Here is a 23,322-nt window from a genome sequence, read left to right on the forward strand (position 1 = left end):
TCAAGATAAATCAGATGAGAAAATTCAAGAGACAGATGGAAAATTGTTCCAACAGTCAGTCAAACCAACTACTATGACCTTGATTAACACAGGCTTGACAATCATTATGTTCCAACAGTCAGTCAAGCCAACTACTATGACTTCTTGATTAACACAGGCTTGACAGTCATTATGTTCCAACAGTCAGTCAAGCCAACTACTATGACTTCTTGGTTATCACAGGCTTGACAATCATTATGTTCCAACAGTCAGTCAAGCCAACTACTATCTTCTTGATTAACACAGGCTTGACAATCATTATGTTCCAACAGTCAGTCAAGCCAACTACTATGACTTCTTGATTATCACAGGCTTGACAATCATTATGTTCCAACAGTCAGTCAAGCCAACTACTGTGACTTCTTGGTTATCACAGGCTTGACAATCATTATGTTCCAACAGTCAGTCAGCCCAGCTACTACTGACTTCTTGGTTATCACAGGCTTGACAATCATTAAGCCATGTCACTGACAACTTAAAGGTTCTGTGACCTTTTCTGTTTTGAGTTATTGAACAGACTTCTTTCATTACGAGAGAAGCTACCATATATTGAATAATAGCTACTTCAGTTGCCACAAGTAACTAGGTGGATATATGATTGAATATTCAGTGGTTGAAAGGGTATTTCGACCACAACATTCCCTGAAACAGGGTGAATTTTTTTAAATGAGATATTTCAATAAAATTGCTCAGTTGATCTAACTAAGTGACAAGAACCCTGCAGAGCATGCTGCCTGGGCCCCATGAGTCTTACCTATACACCTGACGAACGTATTACTTCTCCATATGCAGTGAATGTGAATCAATATGTACATACACGAAATAAATAATTGGAATTTAGAAAACTGTAAGCAGGGATTATATAAAAAAAAAGGAAACAAGGCTGGACATTATTTACTTAAACTACAAACCCTTATTTTGGTTCCATGCTCTTCAAGGCTGGAGACACTGTGAACCATACTTACTTAAACTACAAACCCTTATTTTGGTTCCATGCTGTTGACTAGGATTATGTAAATTCAGTCAAAATAGAAAAATTTGTGTTTGAATAAATAATGCCTACAATATTTTGCCTTATTGACTATTTTCAGGCTGTTACATTCCCAGTTGTGTATTTATCTTGTTTGCTGGCTATTTTATGTTCCAATATGAGCAAAAGATTACTTGATGTGGTAGCTAACTTCATACACTGTAATGATAATAAACACAACTTGTGATAGCGTGTTAAGGCGCAAAGGACTCGTAATCTGAGGGTCGTGGGTTCACATCCCCATCGCGCCAAATATGCGCGCCCTTTCAGCTGTGGGGCGTTATAATGTTTGGTCAAGCCCACTATTCGTTGATAAAAGAGTAGCCCAAGAGTTGGCGGTGGGTGGTGATGACTAGCTGCCTTTACTCTAGTCTTACACTGCTAAATTAGGGACGGCTAGCACAGATAGCCCTCGAGTTGCTTTATGCGAAATTCAAAACAAAACAAACAAAGCTAGCTGATACTGTTCATGATAATTTACTATAGCTATTGACTATTTGATCACATTAGTTTCAGTGTAAAATGTTGCTGCAGCTGGAACTAGACATGGAGATTTGTTTGAGAATACAGGTGAACTTTTCTAGTGTCAGTGTTACTAAATTTCTATATAACGCACAGCAATGGGTAAATATATGCCTACACTAAAACACAACCCTCACTAAGTAAGTGTGATATATTTTATTTGAAAAGGCTGTTTTTCACTGATAAAATGTTATCACATTTATTGCACACATTCACATCATAAACTTCAATATTACATGTATTATTTTTTTACTTCTTCATTTCATACATAATATAGGGTTGGTTCCCTAAAGACACGTATTGTAAAGTGTAGAGAATTATTGAGTATCTACATGTTACAGTAATCTAATGTTAATCTATCAGGTCATCCCTAAGTAATTTTTTTTATTTTAGGGTCAGAGAAAGAGAAATGATTTCAAACTATTTTAATGTTATTTAATCAATAATGTATGTTCTATTATTATTAATTACTTCCTGCCAACGATTCACAAACTTCTGAATGGCACTTCTATAAAATTCTTGGGTTTAGAGGAAAAGAATGTGAGAGGGTAGTGTTGCTGTCTTCATGTGTTCCGAGCTTTTTTCCATCAAGGTAGTTCAGCAAACTTCGGAATAGATGATAATCAGATGTGTCAAGGTCTGGAGAATATGGAGGGATGTGGAAGTTTTTCCCAGTCTAGCTCTTCAATCTTTGTAGATGTGATCCTTGTTATGTGGGTCCGTGCATTATATTGGTGTAACACAACACCTTTATGAGTCATTAAAACAGGCTTTTTTTCTTTCAGTGCAACATTCAAGCACCTCTAACTGATGACAGTAGAAGTCTGATGTAATCGTTACATTGAATGAAAGCAACTCAAAGTGAGTTACACCAGCAATATCCCACCAAATGCTTAAAAAAGACTTTCCTTGGATGGGGGTCCATTTTGGGCTGTACTTTAGCAGTGTACCTGCACTGAGCCATTGTCTGCAGTGCTTAACATTTTTATAATATGTCCATTTTTCATCTACAGTCACAAAAAAAAGTGTTACGTTCACGAGAGAATGTAGAGAAGTGCAAATGTCCATTTGCTTTAAGATTGGCTTCTGTCAAATCATGGGTGACCCATTTTTCAAGTTTTGACACTTTTTCAAGCTATTGCAGATGACGGTAAATTGTTGAATGGATTGAATTAAGCTTCTGTGCTAGTTCTTTAACTGTTACAGCACATTCTTAATCAAGTACAGCCAGCAGCAAGTTATCATTAAACTTGACAGGACGACCTGAATCTGGTGCATCACTTAAGCTGTAGTCACCTGATCTGAACTTCTGAAACCACCTTCAACATTTACTTTCAATGAGAGACTCCTGAACCATAAACACCTTGAATGTTCCGTGTAGTTTCTACCGCACTATTGCCTTTTTAAACTCACAAAACATTATATACCTAATGTGCTCCTCAGACACATCCATCTTCATAATGGTTATTTGATTAATGATCTAAAAAAAGTGTATTGGGTTAGTTTCTTCTATTTGTTTGAATATTTTTATACATGTCCTACTACATATTTTTTGTCATTAAATTCTTCTATAAACACAGAAATTATGATGCACTTTGTGTATGAAATGGTCCAGCATGGCCAGGTGGTTAAGAAACTCGACTTGTAATCAGAGGGTCGTGGGTTCGAATCCCCGTCACACCAAACATGCTCGCCCTTTCAGCCGTGGGGCGTTATAATGTGACAGTCGATCCCACTATTCGTTGGTAAAAGAGTAACCCAAGAGTTGGCGATGGGTGGTGATGACTAGCTGTCTTACACTGCTAATTAGGGACGGCTACGAGTAGCCTTTGCGCGAAATTCAAAACGAATCAAATTATCTGAAGGAAAAATACACAATTATTTTTATTAACACTGTGAAAAGGTTTCCAATTTTGACAATGAAATATTTAGTAGATAGGAATTTTCAAGGAAGGTAAAGGAGAAACAAAGTGTGTTTTTTCGTATAGCAAAAGCCACAAAAAAGCTATCTGCTCAGCAAACCGAGGGAATCGAACCCCTGATTTTAGCGTTGTAAATCAGGAGACATACCGCTGTACTAGAGGGGGAGTAATAAAGAAACTCATACTATGTCTGGAGAGAAAATACAGTTTTCTTCTATATTTCAGTAAGAGATATAAGATATTTCAACTCGATGAAATCAAAATATTTTTGTAAATTGGTGAAATTGTTAGCAGTAAGTGTATAGCTTGCACATCATTTCAAATGAAAATGGCGATCTTAAACTTGCATTTAGTTATCACTGGATATTTTAGCCAAAGCAGCTGTAAACATTATATAAGTTATCAGTTTATTAAAAATATTTTCTTAATTTTTTTAATGTGCTTTAGTTATCATGAGTACAGATGGCCCTGTTTATTTCTATGAATTAAAAAACAAACAGTTAGTTATGTGCGAAGATATGGTACAAAACAACACAAAAACAATACCATATCTTCGCAACATAATAACTACTTTTTTTTTAATTTCGCGCAAAGCTATTCGAGGGCCATCTGTGCTCACAATAACAGCACATTGACTGAAAAACGTTAAGAGAAATATTTAAAAAACACAAACAATACATAGAAACCAACAAAACAACTATTATCTATGATAAAACAAAAGAAGACAATTAAGAATACTATTTATAGCAACAAGAGAACAAGAAATAAAATCACAATTAACAACATTAGAAATAAAATTAGAGCAGAAATTAAACAACTTAAAATGGGACAACTTCTGCTCTCAACTAAATGAACAACCTGACCCTAGCAAGTTCTGGCTACACTTGAAAAGATTCACAAATGAACCCGCCACAAGAAAACACCAAACACTGGAATATAACAACACCTTAGCACATACCAACAAAGAAAAAGCAGAAACCTTCAAACATCAATTACAAAACACATTTAAAAACACACAATGATGATACCGACATGAACAACTACTACTACAATAAAATAAACAACCACGTAACAAATAACATAGAATTATATAAACCACACTTTTCCAGTCAATATTAAAACCAGCAACACTAACAAAACAAATGACCACAATACCCAACTATTCACCAAAACAATCAAACTAAATTAACTTGAACAAGCAATCAAAAATACAAAACACAAAGCACTAGGAAATGATGGAATACAAGTAATACGTCTCAAAAAAGGCACTCCAAAATTATTTGACCACCTATAACCCTATTTAACTTCTCTATACTCTGGATATATCCCAGTTTCTTGGAAGCAAGCTAACATTTTAATGTTCAACAAAGATGGAAAACCAGCCAATAAACCAAACAGTTATCGACCGATCAGCCTGACCAGCTGTGTAGGCAAAATTCTTGAAAGAATAATAAGCAATAGACTCTCCACATTTTGGAGATTAATTCAAAATTACCAGAAGAAAAAAACGGATTTAGAAAATATGACAAATAACAGATCACTTAATTAGGTTAACTGAAACAATAATAAACAGCTTTAATAATAAAGAATGCATTGTCGTCTCTGCTTCCTCGATATCGAGAAAGCATTCGACACTGTATGGCACAACGGTCTTCGGTTCCGTATGTATGAAATGGGACTACCGCGTGGAATTATTCGCTGGTTATCAAACTTTTGCCTGGCATGGCCAAGCGCGTAAGGCGTGCGACTTGTAATCAGAGGGTCGTGGGTTCGAGCCCGCGTCACACCAAACATGCTCGCCCTTTCAGCCGTGGGGCGTTATAATGTGACAGTCAATCTCACTATTCGTTGGTAAAAGAGTAGCCCAAGAGTTGGCGGTGGGTGGTGATGACTAGCTGTCTTACAGTGCTAAATTAGGGACGGCTAGCACAGATAGCCCTCGAGTAGCTTTGTGCGAAATTCCAAAACAAACAATCAAACTTTTTGGAAAATAGAAAATGTAGAATAAACGTAGATGGAACTTTCTCGGAGTTCTTCACTCCAGAAGCTGGAGTCCCTCAAGGAGGGGTAGTTAGCTCTATTATCTTCATCATGTATGTAAGTAATATGCCATTAAAAGATCCAAACCATGGATACGCGTCTCAGTTCGCTGATGATGTAGCAATTTGGAAAAGTGCCCCTACACCAGAAACAGAAGCCGCCAGCTTACAACCACAACTAAATAGATTATGTGAATATTGTGGAAAATATAGAATCAAAATAAATATAGCGAAGACGCAACTAGTAATATTTTCAAAATCTACGAAATATCAAAAAGTTCAACCCCAAATCTATATGAATGGGGAACGCTTCCAGACTGCTACATCTGCAAAATTTTTAGGACTAACATATGATTCAAAACTTACATGAATAAAACATGTAAATAACATAAAAAGTAATATTTGGCAAAGAATAAACTATGCTAGGAGTTAAACTGGTAAAAACAACGGAACAACACCAGAAAACATCATTAAAATACACAAGTCATACATTGGACCTGTAATAGACTATGCAGCTCCTGCATGGATCAGTGTAAGTGTAAATCAAATTCAAACCAAACTCCAAACATTACAGAATACACTAATTACATCAGCATACAGAGTACCTAAAACCACTTCATCAAAGTTCATGCGTAATTACTCAAACACACAAACAATACCAGATAGACTCCTACAGAGTACAATAAAATATTTTGATAAAAATTGGCGAAAAAATGAGTTGTTATGCGAACCAGACAAGTGTTGCATATATGATGAAGAGAGACCTAAACACCTTTCCTCGTTAAATCTATACATTAGATTTTTAAGGCAAAATCATTTAAAATAATAATAGTAGTATTAGAATATAGATAAAATAAAACAGGCCACCTACGTTCTAGACTTATTATAATAATAGTAATAATAATAATAAAATCAAGAACAGTTTGAATGGACATTGCCCTTAAAGGTCCAGACTAAATTTATGACATCACTCCAGCCATTCTGTATTTAAATCGAAATATATATCAATCTGTCCAGTCCAACAAAGTTATGGAAGGAGGAAGAGGTCGAGTGTACCTGACCCTCCCGGGTATACACATAAATATACCCAAACACCAGAGAGACTAGACTAGATCGAAGATATGGTGCTTTAATTTATAAGAAACTTGTACCAGGAAAAACGTTGCGAGATAGAAAAAGAGTGAGAACGTATACTTTAGTGAATTCTTCTGGTAAGAAGAAAATGGTGGCAATTTTACAGCATTTATTCTGAGTCAACTCATATGTATGGAAACCATTGTCCGCAGTTAGAACTCTCTTGCCTTTATACCGAACTATGGGTCTTTCGATGTGATAACCAAATGGTTGTTAAAAGAATGTAAGTGGATTGGAGCGTAAAATATGTAGAGTATTATTTATTAGGAATTACAAAGCAGAAGACCATAGGTATTGGTCAAGCAGAAGCCCAGTGAAGCCTTGGGAACTTAGAAGTTCTCCAGTGATCTGAATACTTTTGTATGAGTGACATATTGGTTGAGTATACATAAAAAGTGTCGCGTGGTCAATGCATAGTTTCATTAATCTTGCTCTAAAAGCAGTTTTTACAGCTTACACCTCGAGCAGAGCTTTTAACTAATAAGAATTCATCTGACCTTATATTTTCAATGCGAAATTTTCCTATATAAAATCAAATTTTTGCTCTTTCTAGGTATTTATTTTTCAAATAGCTTGTGTTCAGCCATTTTACTTATCGCTAACTTCCTTGTCAGTAGTTTTTATCAGAACCAGTTTTAACATGTGTGAAGCCAAAAACAAGTTCTACCCAAAACAGACGTTATAGATAATCTTTATTTTAAATAAACATAATAAATTGACTAACTGGTAGCATATAGACATAATCATAAATTAACTGTTTGGTAACAAATGAACATAATTGAACTCTTTACTAACAAGTAAATATAAATAAGCTCTTTAGTAACAAATGAGGGCCTGGCATGGCCTAGCGCGTAAGGCGTGCGACTCGTAATCCGAGTGTCGCGGGTTCGCGCCCCCATCGCGTCAAACATGCTCGCCCTCCCAGCCGTGGGGGCGTTATTACGTGACGATCAATCCCACTATTCGTTGGTAAAAGAGTAGCCCAAGAGTTGGCGGTGGGTGGTGATGACTAGCTGCCTTCCCTCTAGTCTTACACTGCTAAATTAGGGACGGCTAGCACAGATAGCCCTCGAGTAGCTTTGTGCGAAATTCCAAAACAAACAAACAAACAAGTAACAAATGATAATCTATAGAAAGAAAATTATATCAGAATAAAACATTGTACAAAATCGTATTTTTGTATTTCATGAAACAAAGACTCAGCATTATTTGTTATGAATGTATGTAACTCCTGAAGCGCATTATAGATTTCTTTAAGCTAATTGCTACCACCTTGTACTGCATCAAAGCACGCTTCCCACTTCATTTCTCTGAGAAGTCTCACAATGAAACCTTACACACGTCGTCTTAAAATTGATAATCATTCCACAGATTCAGAAAATATAACATACGTTTTATACGTGGACTCAAGATTTTTAGTTCAAATATGCACTTTTTCTACCCGCTTCTGCTAGCGTCAGTATTGGTTCCACGACTAATAATTAACTTATTATCATCATGGTTAGTAACCTATATGATCATCTAAGGGCAAAAGAGCAAAATTTTTACTTTACAAATTACCAAATAACTTTAATTTATACCATTTATTTGCTAACTTCTTTCGTCTTCAGGAAAGTCCTGAAAAACAATTGGATTAGGTCGGAATGTAATGACAGCGTAAATTAGTGGATTGTACTTACACTGACATGTACAGGATTCAGATTAGACATTTATTTTATTTCCAGTATTTATAATTTATAATTGGAACTCAGATGACCTTATTGGCTACTATCTGTTCGTCAACTCATATTGTTGACACAACTTTACCGTTAGTACTTAAGATGTTATATAGTTTTAAGAATGCGATTATCTTCAAATATATATTAGGTTGAGGAATAATTCGTGAGCGTATTTAAATAATTTCATTCAAGCATTACATGCAAGACTATACAATACTTCAATGCATGAACACATTACACCCAAAACATTTATTATGATACTTTATTTCATGTAATACCTGGGTATATAGTATGCATTGTTTTAAACGAAATTGCAAGAAATTAAATGCGAAAAGCAGATGGTGTCGAAAATGCTCGATTTTGTCCACTTGACAGTCCATTTAATGAGCTGAAAATGAAAGCAAAATTAAAGACATGAAAATCAAACACACCATCTATTAGAGCAAAATATTATCTACCAAATGACATGAAATATTTTACGAAATTTCATTTATGAATATATTTGTTTAACTTGAAAAAACGCTCACGAATTATTCTTCAACCAATATTATTATGATTGTGTATTTTTCTATTAGCTTCTTTAAGCGGCAGAGGGTGTCTTCAGTAAAATCACTACTACACTTAAAAAGGCAGCATCTTTTTTTATGCAGTGGTTTTCTTATTCTTCGGGAATAATAGTAAGTGTAGAATTATATGTGCTTTTAGAAGAAAAAAATACATATAAGTTATAAGGAGAATATATACTCTGTTGTTTTTTTAGCATTCTTTTTGTTGATTTCATAGAGTTAAGAATAACAGTCATGTTCTATTTCTTACTTAAAACTAAAAGTTACATTTAAGATCCACTGAATAGTCCAAGGCTGTGAAAAGTAAAGACTGTTATGGTATGAGTCACAGTGGATGGATTTAAAAGTCACACATTTGTCTTTGGATGTGGTAGCTTGGATAAACATGTCACCCAAACAGTTACAGAAACTACAAAGAATGCAAAATTCAGTTTTAACTTTAGCCTACAAAGTACCACGTAGCACTTCATCCACAAGTATGCGAACATAGAAACAATATCTGAAAGACATGCATAATGCACTAAATTATTTTAATAAGAATTGATATAAAATGACTTAATGTGTGATCTCGACAGATACTACGTGCATGATGAACATAGTCTTAAATACCTCTCTCCTATAAATATGTCTTTAAGAAATATCAAACAAGCTGGCCACCACACACTAGACACTTAAAACTAGTTTTATTTTATCATCATTATTATTAGTAGTAGTAGTAGTAGTATTTCATATATATGGAAAAAGAAAGGAAAAGAAAAAAAAACAATAAAAGGGGGAAAAAAACTTTTACGACTATACATGGACGCTTTTCTGAAATGGGCCTGAGTACGGTGTCATACTCTGGCCCAAAGTTATGCCAAATACCACACCCAAAGTATAGACCACCATCAAAGTATGGGATGGAGAAAGAGGTCTTGTGCACCTGCCCCTCCTGGGTATTCCACATAATTACCCAAATACCAACACAGAGAAAGCTCAAATGAGGTAGCTCTTAGTACTGAACGTGACTGTAGTCTGTGGAAGGCTTCTAGATAAATACGAATAATTAATTCATCCCAGGTTTAATAAAGGTTTTATCCTAAAAAAAATTAAGTATAGTTAATTTTTTTTTATTTATTTATTTATAAGAAACAAATCTTTGACCAAATATCATGTACAGAAATGGACAAGAAAGCTGTTCCAACTTGTTCTAATAGCAGTATGGGAATTTTCAAATTACAATTATGTAATGTAATGTAATGTAATAATTCACATGATTTTTTTTGTAACATTGTGAGACATTTATTTTGTAATATAGAAAGATAATCATGATATTAAGTTTATTGTTTTAAATTTAGTAACTGAGAAAAATTAAGTTTATTGTCCAAAGAAATAAGAGAAGTTTCTCATATTTATATGTATTGGTGTTTCACATAAAACGAAATCTTAACTAACATTTTTCATAAACCCACACATTTCCATCAGTATATAGATGTTTTTTTAGTAATTATCCTGAACATATAAAACTAAATGTTTTTTTGAATCTTACAAGTGGATTATATCGTTTGGTTTTGAGTGAAGAAACAAGAGGAAATAGATCACTAGAACTAAACAATATTTTACTTCACTCACTTCCAGAGAAAGTTATATCAAGAAGTTTTGAAATTACTAAGAATAAATTTTTGATAAAAAAACATCTAACTTAACAGCTTAATGAAACTAAGGAGAATGTTGTATATTTTGTTGTGACTTATTGTTCAGTTATGAATGTTCATATTTCACTTGTTAATACACAATTAAAACAAATAGTAGATTAACAAGTGACATGTGTATTTACAAATAATAAAATTATTTTATCATGCAGACAACCAAGACATTTCTGTGGATTATTGAATAAACTTTAAAAACAATTTTTGTTTAAAGAAGGTATCCTTAGGTGTAACTGTGATTTATTTAGTTTAGGTTATACAAAACTTATCAAAACAATAATCAAATGTTATTTTTATTAATAATTCATTTATTTGCAAATCTAAAAATGTAATATATCTTTTAAAATGTGTATGTGTTGGTGACACAAATAATTTAACATCCAAGATATTCCATGTTAAATAGATAAATTCCATGTTTGATGTCTTGAAAATGCACACTATATGTGAGCAATCATGTTAGAGTGTATTTTGTAAAAATTTAATATTGTAAAAGCCATATTTTCATGTTTTCCCTTTTTGTGAATGCAATTTTAAACATAAACAATTATTCTTAGAAAAATATTTTATAAATATTTTTGGTGCCAATTTAAACAGACAGAAGAAAGAGGGCCAAAGTAACTCGATGTGTAAAGACAGTAGAAACTGTAAAACTGTTGCTAAGTTATTAAATGTATGAAATTATGGAATAAATAAATGGTATTTCTTTAGTAACTACAACAAGATTTTAATTTAAATTGACTGGTTGTATTTATTTTTGATATTTTTAATATATTTATACATGTAATGCATTACATGTGTGTACACATTTTGACAACCTGTATTTAACTCAGATAATTATGTTTGGTTGAAAAACGGTATTTCAGAATGTTTGTTAAAAATTATTGGTGAAATTATATTTTGAAGAGTGGCCTTTGAAGTCATGAAACTGGTAGAAGAAATAAGTAAAGGAGAGAAAAACAGAATTATCTGGTATTCCAAGGTTTTGTTTATTTTTATGAAATTCTAGGTTTAATGAACTTATCGATTTCGTAACTATAACAGCTTTTACAAAGAAACATATTACACAGTTTCTCTTTATCATTTCTTAGGTACACAACTTTTTTTATTTGTACTTCGTTATTTAAAAAACTTCCGTATGAGGCATGCAAGATTTATTGCCAGAACGGTATTGGTTCAGAACGGTCAAGTAGAAGAAGCCTTTAGAGCACTGAATCGGTAAGTCCATTGGTTAACAAAAACCAATAGCAGCACTAGGTATGGAATACTGTGTTAGTTTATATCAGTGTGTCATTTTAAGTAAATGACTGTGGTTGTGTTTGACAAGTTATGATTTACTGTCATATTTTTATTCATTATCTAATTGAAAATATCTTATGTGTGTATTAATTGAGAAGTGGTATTCAGACAGCATCTAAAGAGGTATCAGTTGAAAGATTTTATTAATTATTGGCACAAGTTAGTGCATGACATAGTCTCAACTGAAGAGTTATTCATATTAACTAATGCAAAATAACTTTCTGGTTACAGAATGTATCAGTTGACATGTAGTAGTAACACTTAAGGTTGTCCTGCTTTATCGACCAGTGTTCTACACTGTAAGATGTGTAACACTTAAGGTTGTTCTGCGTTATTGACGAGTGTTTCACACACTAATCATCAGTTGTTTAGGAACTGTTACATTGTGGTATTCTGGACAGTGCACAAGATGATTTACACAAAGGCAAGTAACTGAAACTATAGTTATTAATATAAGATGAAAATAACTTGAATATTTGTTTGGTAATGCGAGAGTGAAAGCAGGAACAATACAATGTTCAGTACTTTGTATTAAAATGATTTTGGAACCTTGAAACATTATTACATTCCATGTAGTCATGGTCTATCTAAATAACATGTACCTTGATAATAGCCCTACAGTGTAGTTTGTCGAAACCAAACACACTTTCCTAATATCTTACCATAACCCAGATAGAGTATGATGATGACTGTTTTTTACAGCCCATTTCAACAATCTGATCACACAGAAGGTGAAAGGCATTTCATCTGGTAACTTCACCAGTACTTGTTTCTATAAAATGTTGTGAATATACATTATACTCTAGGTGCTTGAGATGTGAAATGGTTGAATGAGTGGTACAACTGGAAACTTTATCTTGGGGTATCCATACCCTACATACCTCATTTCCAGCCAGAGACCCTTCTTGGTCCCCTTAGTGTGAATCCCTGTGCGTGGTGAGGGACCTCCCAGGGAAGGTTCTGTTCTTTCAGTTTACCTCCTCTGGCATCTGAAAATCCACCCATGTTTGCTGTGCATGGTGACCAGTGAAGAGGAGGGGAGGACCCTGGTGGTTGAGGGGTCCAACCCTAACACACCACTATGACCTTGAATTCCTGTAGACGGGCAGCCTTGGGGTGGCCCCTTGAGTCAGTCGGCTGATCCACTCGGGCTAGAGTTAACTAAGTACCAGTGTTGGATGTTCTCAACAAGTATCGTGGACATTATATATGATGCTGGTGTTTGGGTATAGTGCTCACAAAACCCTGACATTGCTACAGTGTTCTTGTTTCACATTGTGGTGCATCTCTCGTAAGGCTCCATGGTGGGTGGGGTCAGTGGGCACTGAAATTTCCCTTTTTTATTATGGATTCTCTTAATAAAAACTTTAAAATAGTGAGAAAATAGTCCATAGGTAAACGACTATGTCTTAGAGATTCTGAGCAGCAATCTCCAACATCTGTAACACCTGTACCTCATTTTCTTATACATCCCTCTTTAGACAAATCTTCAGGGGAAATGTCTCCCTTTTTCATTTAGAAGAGACTAGAGGGACTTGCTGGCTCTCCAAAGTCAGTAAAGAAGCTTCAATGTGGTGACATTGGTGGAAATACATCTCAACACAGTTACATTCAAAGGCAGTTGGAGATACACCTATTGAGGTTACACCTCGTGCTACTTTGAATTCATCATGAGGAGTTATTGTTGAGAGAGATTTGAAGAACATCCCTGAGTCAGAGATTTTTGCAAGTTTCTCCACTCAAGGAGTTTCTGCAGTGAGGCGTATCTCCAATCCCAAAGATGGAATTACAAAACCTACTAATGTCCTCATTCTGACATTCACATCACCACGACCACCTGCCACCATCAAGGCAGATTATCTTAATTTCAGGATATGGCCATACATTCCAAACCCTCTGATGTTTCCAGTGACAGCGGTTTGGTCACTTGGTTTGCTTGTTGCAGTGGCAAGGACCACAATGCCTAAGAGTGTGAAACAGACCCTCATTGCATCAATTGCAATGGCTCTCACCCATCTTACTTTCATTCTTGCTCTAAATGGTTGGAGGAAAAAGAGGTGCAGCATTTGAAGACAATTCATAACATTACTTATCCTGAGGCTCGAAAGTTGCTGTCCATCACCTCATCTCGGATGTATGCTGCTGCACTTCATTCCACAGCTACTGTGGGAGTACAGACAGAACTCTTTGTGCTTCCAAAAGAATCGTTCTCAAAACAAATGAAAAGTCTTTTGACCTCCATAGTTAAAAAAGTTGATGAATCAACTTCAATACCCATCTCTGTCCCTTACATACGTTCCAGCAAATCCCAAGATCCACATCCTTTGGTTCCGGGTACAGGCATTTCCTTGGGTACCTCTTCTTCTCCCACATCAAGATGCAAAATCATCATTTCTTCACGTTCTCAGTCACCAGAATCCTCTTCCAACAGCAAAGACCTGATAAATAGATCTCCCTCGAGTAAGGACAGTAAGGAAAAAAGACATGTTTGTAAACAGAAGGGTTCTTAACCCAATTCACCTACACATAAATAAAATAGCTACTTTGATACAATGGAACTGTCGAGGTTTACGTTCTCATCTGAATGACATTAAAACACTGATTGCTTCCTACCATCCTGTATGTCTTTCCTTTCAGGAAACATTTCTGAAACCTTCCAATACAGTCACCTTTCAGCATTTTTCTTTGTACAGAAATGACAGGCTGTATGATGGACAAATGCATGGAGGGGTGGCACTGTTGGTTGATCATCATGTGCCCACCTGTCTTTGCCACTCGACACACCCTTGGAGGCCATAGCCATCCATGTTTCCTTGGGTCATACCATCACTGTTTTCTCTTTCTACCTGTCACCAGGAGAGACATATGATCAATCATACCTTGATGCTCTCATTGAACAGTAGCTGTCTCCCTGTGGGACTTTAATGGACATCATCCCCTCTGGAGAAGTGCTGTTATTGATAGGAGGGGTTGCTCTGTAGAGGGTATGCTTTCTGATCACAACCTTTCTCTTTTCAATATTGGTTCTTATTTCCATGCACCTAGTCAGTCCTTTACTGCTATTGATCTCTCAATTTGCTCCCCTTCATTATTCTTCCATTTTTCATGGAGGGTTGACAATAATCCACGAGGCAGTGACAATTTTCCAATCATTTTGAGAGAAACTGGCCGTGGTTGATGCCACCCGACACGCATGCCCCAGTGGATGCTGGATCAGGCAAACTGGACCTTTTTCACTGCTCTCGGACAACTTGATCCTGCCATCATCTGTAAGCCATCAATAGATGACTGTGTGGCAGTAGTAACTGACTGTATTACACAAGCAGCTGCTCAGTGTATTTCTAAAACCTCAACATGTTTTCCACTATATCCTTGTCTGTAGTGGAATCCTGCTTTCCACATGGCACGGAAAGCTCAAAAACGGGCCTGGGATACTTTCCAAAGGTATCCCACACTCTCGAACTGCATGGCTTTCCAGCAGGCCCATTCATGTGCTTGGTGGGTAAAACATCAAATCCAGAAGGAATCCTGGATTAAGTTCACAACTGGCATATCTTCTAACACTAGTTCCAAAATCATATGGGACAAGATTCAAAAGGTCAGTGGGCAGTATAATTCTGTCCCCCTCTCGATCTTGCTCTCTGATGGCCAGAAAGTAGCTGATACCGAGAATATTACCGATACTATAGGTGAAAGCTTTTGCCGGGTCTCTAGCACTTCTGCTTTTTCCTCCACGTTCTTAGCCATCAAGACTCAGGCAGAGTGATCACCTCTTTTCCTTTTAGCTAATTGTCTCTATGACTATAATTGTCCTTTTACACTGGTGGAACTCAAACTGGTCCTTCATCAGTTTGGCAGTACATTGGTTGGACCTGATGATGTACACTATGACATGTTGCATCATCTCTCTCCTGCTTCTTTTGCTATTTTTCTGATTGTTTTTAACTGGATCTGGCAGGAGAATGTTTTCCTGATGCCTGGCATCAGGTTATTGTCCTACCTTTCTCTCAGCCTGGGAAGGATCCCAAGATTCTTTCAAACTACCATCCAATTGCTTTGATGAACTGTCTCTCTAAGACCTAAGAGAGGATGGTTAATGCCCATCTTGTTTGGTACTTCAAATCAAACAACCTCCTCTCATCCACCCAGTGTGGGCTCTGAGGACAGCTCTCCATCGTGGACCACCTGATTGGACTTGAAACATCAATCAGAGAAGCCTTTCTCAAACAACAACATCTTGTATGAATATTCTTTGATATTGAGAAGACTTATGATACAACATGGAGGTATGGCATTTTGCGAGACCACCATATCTATGAGTTATGTGGCCATTTTTATTAAAATATTTTTATTGGACAGGAGATTCATGTGGATTTGACACTTTGCTGTTCTTTTCTACAGGAACTTGAAGACCCTCAGGGCTGTGTTCTGAGTGTCACGCTTTTCAGTATAAAAATTAATGCCATCACTAAACAACTCCCTCTCACTGTTGCAAATGGGCTTTCCGCACTTCCCTGGTTCAGATCTTATGTTTGTAACTTCTTTACTATATGCTTTGAAACTTCATTTTTTACAGGAGCATCACACCTGGGGTTGTGTTTACCTTCCTCGGTGGGCCATACTGTTTCAGAACAGATGGTTTGCCATTGCTCCTTTTGGCCTTCGTATTAAGGTGCAGTTGGATGAATTGGGTCTGTCCTTGGATAACATTGGTGTATCCACTGGTCAGCCCATTCTACCATGGCTTATTACAATTGTCAAATGTGATTTTTCTTTAAGTCATCTGAGAAAAGCAGACACTCCTGATTGGAAATACTGTCTGTTATTTGCAGAACATCTTTTGAACCATCCTTCCATTTCTATTTATACAGATGGTTTGAAATCAGGTGACTGTGTGGGCCCTGCAATGGTTTGTTGTGGTTTGGTGTTTGGGTACAGAATCCTCTTTACAGCTTCTGTGTTCACTGCTGAACAGTACGCCATTTCTCTTGCCCTGGATCACATAGAAGCTAAGCAGTACTCAAACTGCACTATTTATACTGACCCGCTTAGTTTTCTACTGGCCCTGGAATTGCTTCCGCGTTAGTTTGCACACTGTTCATGCTGATATTCAAAACCAACTGGCCCATTTCTCTGTAACATCTACTTCTATCCAGTTTTTCTGGATACTGGGTCACATTGGTATTCTCAGGAGCGTGCTCGCCAACACCACAGCTAAATCTATCTGCTCTGGCACTATCACCACTGTGCCTGTTCCATACATGGATAATGGTCCTGTATTCAAGGCTCGGATCCATGCCAGCTGGCAGTTGACTTGGAGTGAGCAACGAGAAAACAAGCTTTTCCAACTAAAACCCTATATTGGACTTTGGTCGTGTTGCTTCCATAAGGATTGGAAAGAGGATGTTGTTCTTACTAGATTGTGCATTGGTCACAGTTTAACTCGTTGTTTTCTTTTATCTGGAACTGATGCACCAGTGTGTTGTCTGTGTAACACTCAGGTCACAATAAGCCACATTTTACTTTCTTGCCGTCTTTACGACTTTCAATGACAGCACCATTTTAAATATTCTGTCTCAAGGTTTGTCCATAATATTAGACAGTGTTATTGGTGATCTTTTTAATGCCATTTCAGTTTTTAATTTATACACACACATTAGATCTTTTTCTTAATGTGATTCCCTTTGAAGGATCACAGTCCATTTAGTTCAATTTGAAATTAAGAAAATGGCCATAAGATCATAATACTCTAAACCAGAACTGGAAAGGCCAACTTCATGTGACTAATGCTGCTGTTTAAACCACCCTTTATTCATCCTGGCAAGTTATTATTAAAATTTTGCTACAAGTCCTATAAAACTTTTATTACTTTGCTTTTTGAAAATGGCCGTAATGTCAAATAACCTGAAACCAGGACTAGAAAGGCCAACTTCAGGTGACTAACTGTGGTATTTGTACTTACCTGTTAGTCTTTCTGGTGAGTTATGATTATTACAGTTACACAACAGAAAGTCCTTTACAACTTGTATTAACTGTAGTTTTTCTGTTGATGTTGTAGACTAAATGTAAATATTGGTTTTAATGCTATTTATGTGTTTTTAATTAGTTTTGTTTAACCTGAATTTCCTTTTGTGAATTTTACTAAATTTACTTTAATTTTAACTTTTTACCAGATGTTTGGCACAGATAGCCTAGCTGCTTTGTGTCATAAAACACTAAATCAACCCTTCTTGGTAATGTTGTGTTCCACTGTCTATGTCGTATACGTTTTGTTTTCCACCGACCTTTTTGGATTCTCATTTTTCACAAGATACCACACTCACTGTGGCTACGGTGCAACATGTTGCAGTTCTCTTTCTGGATAGTCCTGCCTCCCCAGGTTGGGTGCAAGGTGTTGCAGTTCTTTCTGGATAGTCCTGCCTCCCAGGTTGGGTGCAATGTGTTGCAGTTCTCTTTCTGGATAGTCCTGCCTCCCCAGGTTGGGTGCAAGGTGTTGCAGTTCTCTTTCTGGATAGTCCTGCCTCCCCAGGTTGGGTGCAATGTGTTGCAGTTCTCTTTCTGGATAGTCCTGCCTCCCCAGGTTGGGTGCAACATGTTGCAGTTCTCTTTCTGGATAGTCCTGCCTCCCCAGGTTGGGTGCAAGGTGTTGCAGTTCTCTTTCTGGATAGTCCTGCCTCCCAGGTTGGGTGCAATGTGTTGCAGTTCTCTTTCTGGATAGTCCTGCCTCCCAGGTTGGGTGTAATAGGTTGCAGTTCTCTTTCTGGATAGTCCTGCCTCCCCAGGTAGGGTGCAACATGTTGCAGTTCTCTTTCTGGATAGTCCTGCCTCCCCAGGTTGGGTGCAATGTGTTGCAGTTCTCTTTCTGGATAGTCCTGCCTCCCCAGGTTGGGTGCAATGTGTTGCAGTTCTCTTTCTGGATAGTCCTGCCTCCCCAGGTTGGGTGCAATGTGTTGCAGTTCTCTTTCTGGATAGTCCTGCCTCCCAGGTTGGGTGCAATGTGTTGCAGTTCTTTTCTGGATAGTCCTGCCTCCCAGGTTGGGTGCAATGTGTTGCAGTTCTCTTCTGGATAGTCCTGCCTCCCCAGGTAGGGTGCAACATGTTGCAGTTCTCTTTCTGGATAGTCCTGCCTCCCCAGGTTGGGTGCAATATGTTGCAGTTCTCTTTCTGGATAGTCCTGCCTCCCCAGGTTGGGTGCAACATGTTGCAGTTCTCTTTCTGGATAGTCCTGCCTCCCCAGGTTGGGTGCAACATGTTGCAGTTCTCTTTCTGGATAGTCCTGCCTCCCCAGGTTGGGTGCAATGTGTTGCAGTTCTCTTTCTGGATAGTCCTGCCTCCCAGGTTGGGTGCAACATGTTGCAGTTCTCTTTCTGGATAGTCCTGCCTCCCAGGTTGGGTGCAACATGTTGCAGTTCTCTTTCTGGATAGTCCCACGTTGATCAACATTGTTTCTTAGTGTCATTAAGCAATGGAGCAATCTTAAATCCCCAATCTTAACTAATGTTTGTAATCTGAATGTATGAATACTTGGTACCTTTCTCAAAGACGATTGATTTTGGTGTTATATTGCCTTCACTTTTACATCACATAGCATTTTATTGTTCTGCATATTTCAAACATTGTATTGTATTCAATCTTGTAGATTATGGCCCACTGAACAACTGACCAATCTAGTTAAATAAAACACTAATAATTCATATTTTTTATAGCTGACCATACACAACGTGAGATGTTGTTATGTGGAATACCTCTAGTCTCTGTAATAGTATAGAATAACCACAGTCAATATAGTACAACTATCCCATTACACAGTAGATTACTTCAAGTGGATCACGACTATCTGGGAATACCTGTGTTACACGTAATGATATAGAACAGCTACCAATAGAAAAAGATAGTTTAGTACTAGTGTCTGTGTTACAAGTAATGGTATAGAACAGCTACCAATATAAAAGATAGTTTAGTACTAGTGTGTTACACGTAATGGTATAGAACAGCTACCAATATAAAAGATAGTTTAGTACTAGTGTCTGTGTTACAAGTAATGGTATAGAACAGCTACCAATATAAAATATAGTTTAGTACTAGTGTCTGTGTTACAAGTAATGGTATAGAACAGCTACCAATATAAAAGATAGTTTAGTACTAGTGTCTGTGTTACAAGTAATGGTATAGAACAGCTACCAATATAAAAGATAGTTTAGTACTAGTGTCTGTGTTACACCTAGTGGTATATAAAAGATAGTTTAGTACTAGTGTCTGTGTTACACCTAGTGGTATATAAAAGATAGTTTAGTATTAGTGTCTGTGTTACAAGTAATGGTATAGAACAGCTACCAATATAAAAGATAGTTTAGTACTAGTGTCTGTGATACACCTAGTGGTATATAAAAGATAGTTTAGTACTAGTGTATGTGTTACATGTAATGGTATAGAACAGCTACCAATATAAAAGATAGTTTAGTACTAGTGTCTGTGTTTCAAGTAATGGTATAGAACAGCTACCAATATAAAAGATAGTTTAGTACTAGTGTCTGTGTTACAAGTAATGGTATAGAACAGCTACCAATATAAAAGATAGTTTAGTAGTGTCTACGTAATGGTATAGAACAGCTACCAATATAAAAGATAGTTTAATACTAGTGTCTGTGTTACATGTAATGGTATAGAACAGCTACCAATATAAAAGATAGTTTAGTACTAGTGTCTGTGTTACATGTAATGGTATAGAACAGCTACCAATATAAAAGATAGTTTAATACTAGTGTCTGTGTTACAAGTAATGGTATAGAACAGCTACCAATATAAAAGATAGTTTAGTACTAGTGTCTGTGTTACAAGTAATGGTATAGAACAGCTACCAATATAAAAGATAGTTTAGTACTAGTGTCTGTGTTACAAGTAATGGTATAGAACAGCTACCAATATAAAAGATAGTTTAATACTAGTGTCTGTGTTACACGTAATGGTATAGAACAGCTACCAATATAAAAGATAGTTTAATACTAGTGTCTGTGTTACATGTAATGGTATAGAACAGCTACCAATATAAAAGATAGTTTAGTACTAGTGTCTGTGTTACATGTAATGGTATAGAACAGCTACCAATATAAAAGATAGTTTAGTACTAGTGTCTGTGTTACAAGTAATGGTATAGAACAGCTACCAATATAAAAGATAGTTTAGTACTAGTGTCTGTGTTACAAGTAATGGTATAGAACAGCTACCAATATAAAAGATAGTTTAGTACTAGTGTCTGTGTTACAAGTAATGGTATAGAACAGCTACCAATATAAAAGATAGTTTAGTACTAGTGTCTGTGTTACAAGTAATGGTATAGAACAGCTACCAATATAAAAGATAGTTTAATACTAGTGTCTGTGTTACACGTAATGGTATAGAACAGCTACCAATATAAAAGATAGTTTAATACTAGTGTCTGTGTTACATGTAATGGTATAGAACAGCTACCAATATAAAAGATAGTTTAGTACTAGTGTCCGTGTTACATGTAATGGTATAGAACAGCTACCAATATAAAAGATAGTTTAGTACTAGTGTCTGTGTTACAAGTAATGGTATAGAACAGCTACCAATATAAAAGATAGTTTAGTACTAGTGTCTGTGTTACAAGTAATGGTATAGAACAGCTACCAATATAAAAGATAGTGTAGTGCTAGTGTCCGTGTTACAAGTAATGGTATAGAACAGCTACCAATATAAAAGATAGTTTAGTACTCGTGTCTGTGTTACATGTAATGGTATAGAACAGCTACCAATATAAAAGATAGTTTAGTACTAGTGTCTGTGTTTCAAGTAATGGTATAGAACAGCTACCAATATAAAAGATAGTTTAGTACTAGTGTCTGTGTTACAAGTAATGGTATAGAACAGCTACCAGTATAAAAGATAGTTTAGTACTAGTGTCCAGTGTTATATAAAAGATAGTTTAGTACTAGTGTCTGTGTTACATGTAATGGTATAGAACAGCTACCAATATAAAAGACAGTTTAGTACTAGTGTCTGTGTTACAAGTAATGGTATAGAACAGCTACCAATATAAAAGATAGTTTAGTACTAGTGTCTGTGTTACACCTAGTGTTATATAAAAGACAGTTTAGTACTAGTGTCTGTGTTTCAAGTAATGGTATAGAACAGCTACCAATATAAAAGATAGTTTAGTACTAGTGTCTGTGTTTCAAGTAATGGTATAGAACAGCTACCAGTATAAAAGATAGTTTAGTACTAGTGTCTGTGTTACATGTAATGGTATAGAACAGCTACCAATATAAAAGATAGTTTAGTACTAGTGTCTGTGTTACAAGTAATGTATTACCAATATAAAAGATAGTTTAGTACTAGTGTCTGGTACCTAGAACAGTTTAGCTACCAATATAAAAGATAGTTTAGTACTAGTGTCTGTGTTTCAAGTAATGGTATAGAACAGCTACCAATATAAAAGATAGTTTAGTACTAGTGTCTGTGTTTCAAGTAATGGTATAGAACAGCTACCAGTATAAAAGATAGTTTAGTACTAGTGTCTGTGTTACATGTAATGGTATAGAACAGCTACCAATATAAAAGACAGTTTAGTACTAGTGTCTGTGTTACAAGTAATGGTATAGAACAGCTACCAATATAAAAGATAGTTTAGTACTAGTGTCTGTGTTACACCTAGTGTTATATAAAAGACAGTTTAGTACTAGTGTCTGTGTTACAAGTAATGGTATAGAACAGCTACCAATATAAAAGATAGTTTAGTACTCGTGTCTGTGTTACAAGTAATGGTATAGAACAGCTACCAATATAAAAGATAGTTTAATACTAGTCTCTGTGTTACATGTAATGGTATATAAAAGATAGTTTAATACTAGTGTCTGTCTTGCTTTCGAAAGTTATAACTAAGGTTAGTACACAATGTTACTATGTTTGAAATTAGAACTTAAACATTTTCTTTCTACATACCATGGAGGACAATAAGACTACGGTACTAAATAGTTTGTTTGGAATAAGCTTGTAGAATAAAATATGTTACACAAAACATGTACATTTGTTTGCTGGCACCCAGATTACTTGTTGAAGTAGGGTTTTAATCTATTGGTAATTTTCATGATGTAGCAGATGATTGTGGCTTTGCTCCTACACAACTCAATATTTCACTATAAAAGTTTAACTGATACAGCACATATAGCTTCACATGTGACAGTCACAAATGGTTGGTGTCCATTGTTTTTCAATAATGCTTATTTTACTTTGGTGCATGATTCAGCCATTGTGCGTGGTTTTATATTTAATTTAAACTATCAGATTTTTACTTGTTCATACGTAAGTTTTGATCTGTAGTTACATTAGATTTCAATTTGTTTTGTAC

General features: G+C 36.0%; 2 protein-coding genes across 3 annotated transcripts in view; one reads left to right on the top strand and one right to left on the bottom strand.

Moving 5' to 3' along the window:
• Window positions 1–9,916, bottom strand: part of LOC143248423 (inactive ubiquitin thioesterase OTULINL-like) — a 16,881-nt gene extending 6,965 nt beyond the window's left edge. Inside the window, exon 1 of the mRNA XM_076496771.1 lies at window positions 9,761–9,916. Within this exon, the coding sequence (XP_076352886.1) occupies window positions 9,761–9,916 (156 nt within the window). The remainder of the gene's footprint in view (window positions 1–9,760) is intronic.
• LOC143248465 (small ribosomal subunit protein bS21m-like) overlaps window positions 1–23,322 on the top strand; it is a 49,810-nt gene that overhangs the window by 23,025 nt on the left and 3,463 nt on the right. The window contains exons 1-2 of one of the 2 annotated variants that reach the window (XM_076496862.1): window positions 9,007–9,081; window positions 11,747–11,873. In XM_076496862.1, coding sequence (XP_076352977.1) covers window positions 11,794–11,873 — 80 coding nt within the window. In that variant the 5' untranslated portion in view covers window positions 9,007–9,081; window positions 11,747–11,793. Of the gene's footprint in view, window positions 1–9,006; window positions 9,082–11,746; window positions 11,874–23,322 lie in introns of those variants that run through there. The other variant, XM_076496861.1, reaches the window with a different exon arrangement.

Source organism: Tachypleus tridentatus, chromosome 4 (assembly GCF_004210375.1).
Source record: "Tachypleus tridentatus isolate NWPU-2018 chromosome 4, ASM421037v1, whole genome shotgun sequence".
Taxonomy (NCBI): Eukaryota; Metazoa; Arthropoda; class Merostomata; order Xiphosura; family Limulidae; genus Tachypleus; species Tachypleus tridentatus.